The sequence below is a fragment of the Branchiostoma belcheri genome, unplaced genomic scaffold (assembly GCF_001625305.1).
Source record: "Branchiostoma belcheri isolate BF01 breed outbred unplaced genomic scaffold, Haploidv18h27 scaffold108, whole genome shotgun sequence".
In the NCBI taxonomy this organism is placed as follows: domain Eukaryota; kingdom Metazoa; phylum Chordata; class Leptocardii; order Amphioxiformes; family Branchiostomatidae; genus Branchiostoma; species Branchiostoma belcheri.
In genome coordinates, this window is record NW_017802469.1 from 864,291 (window position 1) to 870,819 (window position 6,529).

The following is a 6,529-nucleotide window of genomic DNA, read 5'->3' on the forward strand; positions in this document are numbered from 1 at the left end:
TAGAGTGCTCGTTTTGTAACCGGGAGGTCGTGAGTTCATACCCCGGCCGGGTCATACCAAAGACTTTAAAAATGGTACACACTTCTTTCTCTGCTTAGCACTCAGCACAAATGAGAAAGAGTGTGGGAAGGTCAAACACACAGTACTACCAGCGGACTGTTTGTGTCGCCCAAGGGCTATTGAAATGGATATGGGCACCACCCTACGCTCGGCATAAGGGCACGGCAGACCTTTCTTTCTTTCTTTCTTTCTATCACAAGTAATTTTTCAGAAGAGAAACGATTTAAGAAACAATAAAATACAGAATGCTACATTAACTTCTCTCTCCTATTGTAATATAACAAACCATGTTAACTGGTAAAACTATATACTTTCAGAATACTACTTTTTCCTTTCTCCATACTTTCATGCTTTAGATAGGTTACTGTGCAAAACATTGTTTCACATTTCCTTTAAGATGACTCGTCACATTTTTAAGAATCATGCCTAGTGTGAGTCCGTTTGTGGGTCTTCAGACTGCAAAGATGACTGAACTGTTTACTGCACTCCTCACACCTGTAGGGTTTCTCACCAGTGTGAGTCCGCATGTGTGACTTCAGACTACCCTGCTCACTGAACTGCCTGCTGCACTCCTCACACTCGTAGGGTTTCTCTCCTGTGTGAGTCCGCATGTGGATCTTCAGATGACCCAGCTGCTTGAAATGTTTGCCACACTCCTCACACTTGTAGGGTTTCTCCCCAGTGTGTATCCGCATGTGGTTCTTCAGACTACCCTGCTCACTGAACTGCCTGCCGCACTCCTCACACCTGTAGGGTTTCTCTCCTGTGTGAGTCCGTACGTGTTTCTTCAAAGCACATTGATCAGTGAATTGCTTGCTACACTCCTCACAACTGAAGGGTTTCTCACCTGTATGAGTTCGCATGTGTCTCTTCAGTTGACCAAGGTTTCTGAACTGTTTGCCACACTCCTCACACCTGTAGGGTTTCTCACCAGTGTGAGTCCGACTGTGACTCTTCAGTTCACCTGCGGTAGTGAACTGCTTGCTGCACTCCTCACACCTGTAGGGTTTCTCCCCTGTGTGAGTCCGCATGTGTCTCTTCAGGTCACCCAGCTGACTGAACTGCTTGATGCACTCGTGACACTTGTAGGGTCTCTCTCCAGTGTGAGTCCGCGTGTGAATTCTCAGCTCACCCAGGTGACTGAACTGCTTGCTGCACTCCTCACACCTGTAGGGTTTCTCACCTGTGTGAGTTCGCATGTGAGTCTTCAGGTCACCCTGCTTACTGAACTGCTTGCTGCACTCCTCACACCTGTAGGGTTTCTCCCCTGTGTGAGTCCGCATATGAATTTTTAGATGACTCAGCTGACTGACCTGCCTGCCACACTCCTCACACCTGTAGGGTTTCTCACCAGTGTGAGTATGCATGTGAGTTTTCAGATGACACAGTAGACTGAACTGTCTGCCACACTCCTCACACTTGTAGGGTTTCTCACCAGTGTGAGTCCGCATGTGAATCTTTAGATGACTCAGCGGACTGAACTCCTTGCTGCACTTCTCACACCTGTAGCGTTTTGCAGTCGCCATGCTGCCACCAAACTCCCCTTCCAAACTGCTCTTCACGTCATTACAGCTGACTCCACTTGTTGCCATGATGGTGATAACAGCCCGAATGACTTCTGTAAAAGATCAGAGAAAACAATTGATTTGTTATAATACAGTCTTTTTACAGTACGGGGTTTGCATTTGTTGTAGGTCATTATTGAAGCACTATCAAACATGCTGTGGCAGAACCAACCACCAACGTCTAAATGTTGTAAAACACTGGAATTACAGAGTTTTCTCATTAGTTATGCAAATGAAGTCACCATCCAATAGTGTAGATCTCTGTCTCAGCTACCCACATACCAAAAATCATAAAAATACATTGTTCCTATGTGAATTTATCTGCTCTGAAAGGTTTCCACCCTGCAGTTCTAGGACAAGCTGCTAGGGAAACCAAACCCACACCACTTATTACTGACAGGAAAAGCTATGTGCAACTCAAAAATCAAGACCATAGCATGTCCAGGACAAAGATACAAATACCGGACGTTCTGCTGCAGTACCAAGGTCTGCTACCAGGAGGCCCAAAATCGACATTGACCTTTGCCTACCCAACACCTATCCACATACCAAATATCATTACAATCCATCAAAAGGTTCAAAAGTTATGCTGGCCGCAAATGCGCGGAAACACACACATCAGACAGACCCGCCAAAACAATACCTCCATTTTTCATGGAGGTAATGATTCTGTGTACCGAGTATGTGACTATGACTTACGTCTTACAATGTTGCAGTTTTTAAAACTGGTAAACACAAGACATAGTTGATCTTGCAGAGCATAAACCTCCAAAACATTAGTGAACCTCCCCTGACACGGTTGGTCCAGCAGAGCATGAAACGATGAGCATGAACAACACACCTCATGAGCATTAGTGAACAGTCCCTGACATAGTTGCAGAACTCAGAGAGAGCAGGGCATCAACAGACCCTACCAAAACATTAATGAAACGCCCCTGGCCCCTTCACAATCATACGTGATATACATGGAAACCATATGTTGGGTGGGGGTGAATAAAACCCGATTCTGAATATCTTCCCCTATGATGTATGATCTTTGCTATGAAATATTGTTACAATCGGACGAAAGAGCATCATGTTTACATCAAATTATTCGTATTCGAGAAGCACTCTATTGAGTATAGCTCTAGTCGGTATGAAACCAAGAAGGGTCAAAATTTATGTGCAAAAAGCTTCACACGCCATGATAAAATTATAAATCATATTTTCGATCTCTCAGTCTATAAACACACCACGTTATCTGGTCTACTCTGCTGTTGCAGCTTCTCCTACGTACCTGAAACGGATCTCGGATGAAAAAAATATCCTTGATGCTGAATCTGGTACCGGATTTCTCCGTAAAATAGCGCCTTGGAGCCAACAAAGCTGCGACTCACGAAGCCTTCTGACAGATTCTCGCGCTGGAGACCGCAGAACACAGGTATTCATCCGCGGTTCAAGCACTCATGGAAAGTAACAAAATAGTGCGGTTAGAGCATTACAAAATCATAGATGATTAGCAGTACATTGAGATATAGATGCAAATACAGTGTATGTCTAAAAAGTATGCAAACTGAGTTTCCTAATAGTGAAATCTTGTTTATTGTCTGGCATCTGTTGTGTCTGAGATTTCTGAAAAAAGAGGCTGCAGTACCGTTTACCACCGCATGAGGTCATGCCAAGACGGCCTCAGAAGAAGACGGTGTTTGCAAGCGAATGCATATTATTTCCCTCCAACTATTTTCCAGATAAATCCCTATGTCTAATCCCTATTTATACGGAGCTTGAATTGGGTTGGCGTAAAAAAAGGTATCAGTGCAAAAAGAAAGCCTGATTAAAAAAGCCTAAAAACATGCCAAAAACCGAACCTCTACTTGGAGACTACAATATAACAGCATTTGGAAGCCACTTAAGAACATTTCTCTCTGATAACCCTCTGCCAAATGGTCTGGTACCTGTCTCTATTTAACTATCCACCCCAAAAATGGCCAGCCTGCTATTACAAAAATTCTAGTTATTGAATATTTCTCCCAAACAGTTTAGTATACATATACAGTACTTTCTGTCATAATTTTTTGAAGTGAATTCATAATTCTGAATGATGGTCTGTATCTCAATTAGAAAAAAAATGAGTGGCCTAAAAGTACAATAACTTTTCTATGTACTTTTTCAGGCATCTTTGTTTCAAGTATAAGACACTAGGAGAGAGTAAAAACAGAAAGAACCCCTCGCCCCGGGATCAAACCCACGCCAAACCCGGGCGCCAGTCCACAACCCAGCACTCTAACCATTCGGCTAAAAGGTCTAGACCCGTCGGCCGGATCAGTTGGTAGCACCTACAAATAACCCCACTGTTACACTTGATCTGTTACTACAACAAACATTATGTTACTTAAATATACAAATGACAAATGCAAATCAAACAGTAAGATTTATTTTCAAATACAATACATACATAGTGTAGGGGGTAGGACTTGTGTCACATCTGGTGTCAATTAATAAAGGACAGCTAGGGACCTTGTGTCTCTGCTGATCAGTCTGGCCCAAGCCGTGGTCTAGTGTGGTCATCTCTATATAGCTGCATCTAGCATATATAACACTGGTGGCAGCGGTGGGATACGAACCCACGCCATCCCACCGCTGCCACCAGTGTTATATATGCTAGATGCAGCTATATAGAGATGACCACACCATGTCTATAAACAGGAAGTATTAAGTACTAGTATAAAAAGGAAAGACTACAACACTACATTCTGCTTCTTTCAACAATTGTCTTGAAATATGATACCTAGTTGATTGTTGTATTACAAACTACGACTATTTCATCATAGCAGATAATAGTAATAACTTATCTTTACTTTATCCAATACTTCTCTTTTCACTACCATTCGGAACTCTCTGCCCAAATATAAACAATATGGATAAGTATGATAAGTAGAAGAAAAATTCTAACAGGATCCATACAGTTTCCAGGATTTGCTAAGAATTGTCTTGATCCTAGGTAGGAAGAACTAACAAACAGTTGAAAAGCTATGCTACAAAAACGTCAGGCTAAGAAAAAGCTCCATCTTTTAATACCTATTGGGAGCTTTACCTATTGTCGGAAAAGTTACTTTGTTATCTCCAGAACTGAATTTTAACAAGAAAAATGACAATAGCAACAAAATACAACAACAGCAACCTACTACCAACATTCTCCTATTGATAGGTTATCAACTTTTGTTAGCGGTAACAACACTTTCATCAGAATACTGAAGTTTCCTTACAATGTGCTTTCGTGCTTCCAATAGGTCACTGCAAAACAATGTTTCAACTTCCTTTTGACTTTTGTGATGGCCTGCAACACATTTTTAAGAATCATGCCCAGTGTGAGTCTGCATGTGGGTCTTCAGATTACTGAGATGACTGAACTGCCTGCTACACTCCTCACACCTGTAGGGTTTCTCATCGGTGTGAGTCCGCATGTGAGTCTTTAGATGACCCAGATGACTGAACTGCTTGCTGCACTCCTCACACCTGTATGGTTTCTCCCCTGTGTGAGTCCTCATGTGCCTCTTCAGATGACCCAGCTGACTGAACTGCTTGCCGCACTCCTCACACCTGTAGGGTTTCTCTCCTGTGTGAGTATGGCTGTGTCTCTTCAGATTACCCAGATGACTGAACTGCTTCCTGCACTCCTCACACCTGTAGCGTTTTGCAGTCGCCATGTTGCCACCAAACTCCCCTTCCAAACTACTCTCCACGTCATCAGAGCCAATCCCCCTTGTTGCCATGATGGTGAGAAAACCCAAATAACTGTAAAAGATCAGATGAAAGAATTTTTCAGAGAAAAGAATACAGCTTTTATTTATGGCAAAGCTGCATGATCACATTTGTCATAGGTTTATTTTACGATTTTGATTTACAAGTAGGCTGTGACAGAACAAACTGTTGACAACTATCTACATGTATGACAGCCTTTGTTGGTCCCATCAAGGCTGAAGTTTGTACAACACCTGTACAACTGAGCCAAGAATGTCCTGTTTCCATTCACACGGTGTCTGCTACTAGGCCCTTAGTCATGATCAGCCTACAGTGAGGTCATGGGGGTGGAGGGTGGCCAGAGTCAAAGTACATGGTTGCAGTTCTTATTGCCAGTACACTGATGTAAGTATATCAGGCCTGCAAAACATAAGCGAACCTACCCTGACACAATTGGTTGAGCATTAGTGAACTTCCCCTGACACAGTTGGTTGAGCATTAGTGAACTTCCCCTGACACAGTTGGGATAGCAGCGCATTTAATACATTACCTGGCCTACAAATAAAACATAAGTGAACCTCCTTTGACACGGTTGGAATAGCATATAGCATCAAGTAAGGGGTCTGAATACATCAGTAATATCCCTGAGGCCACACCAAGTAAATTTTATGGATGACGTCCGCGCGCGCATTGATTTTGGCCTGTTCCTAGAAAAAAAAACAAGAAATTCTGCGTCCTGTAACTATGACCAAAGAGTCACTACAGTGCCTCAAATCCTCAGGTTGACGTGAAACCCGTAACGCGAAAACAGGACAGGACGACAACTGCTGTTCCACCTGATTTATTGCTGTTTTGATGATGAATAAAAGACTTCTTGCTTGTTACACTGTGTCACCTCATTCAATTTGTGTCCTAACATTTGTCATCTCTTAGTATATTTCTAATCTAGGCATCTTGTTTTTTAGGGCCTTTCTTGTTTTTTTTTCGCCCTCTCGCATTAGATTTAGGGTCTCCAAAGGACGTCATCCATAAAATTTACTTGGTGTGGCCTGACACAGCTGGTCTAGAAGTGCATCAAATCGTGGGACTGGAAAACATTAGTGTACCGCGACCATAAATTGTGGGACATTCATTTTTTAGTGAACAGCCTCTGACAATTTGTCTAGCAGAGTATCAAATACTAG

General features: G+C 42.6%; 1 protein-coding gene across 1 annotated transcript in view; it reads right to left on the reverse strand.

Moving 5' to 3' along the window:
• Positions 1–470: 470 nt before the first annotated feature.
• Positions 471–6,529, reverse strand: part of LOC109480595 (zinc finger protein 135-like) — an 8,131-nt gene continuing 2,072 nt past the window's right edge. The window contains exons 2-3 of the mRNA XM_019782832.1: positions 4,985–5,399; positions 471–1,511 (exon numbers count right to left, since the gene is read on the reverse strand). Coding sequence (XP_019638391.1) covers positions 474–1,511; positions 4,985–5,377 — 1,431 coding nt within the window. The 5' untranslated portion in view covers positions 5,378–5,399 and the 3' untranslated portion in view covers positions 471–473. The remainder of the gene's footprint in view (positions 1,512–4,984; positions 5,400–6,529) is intronic.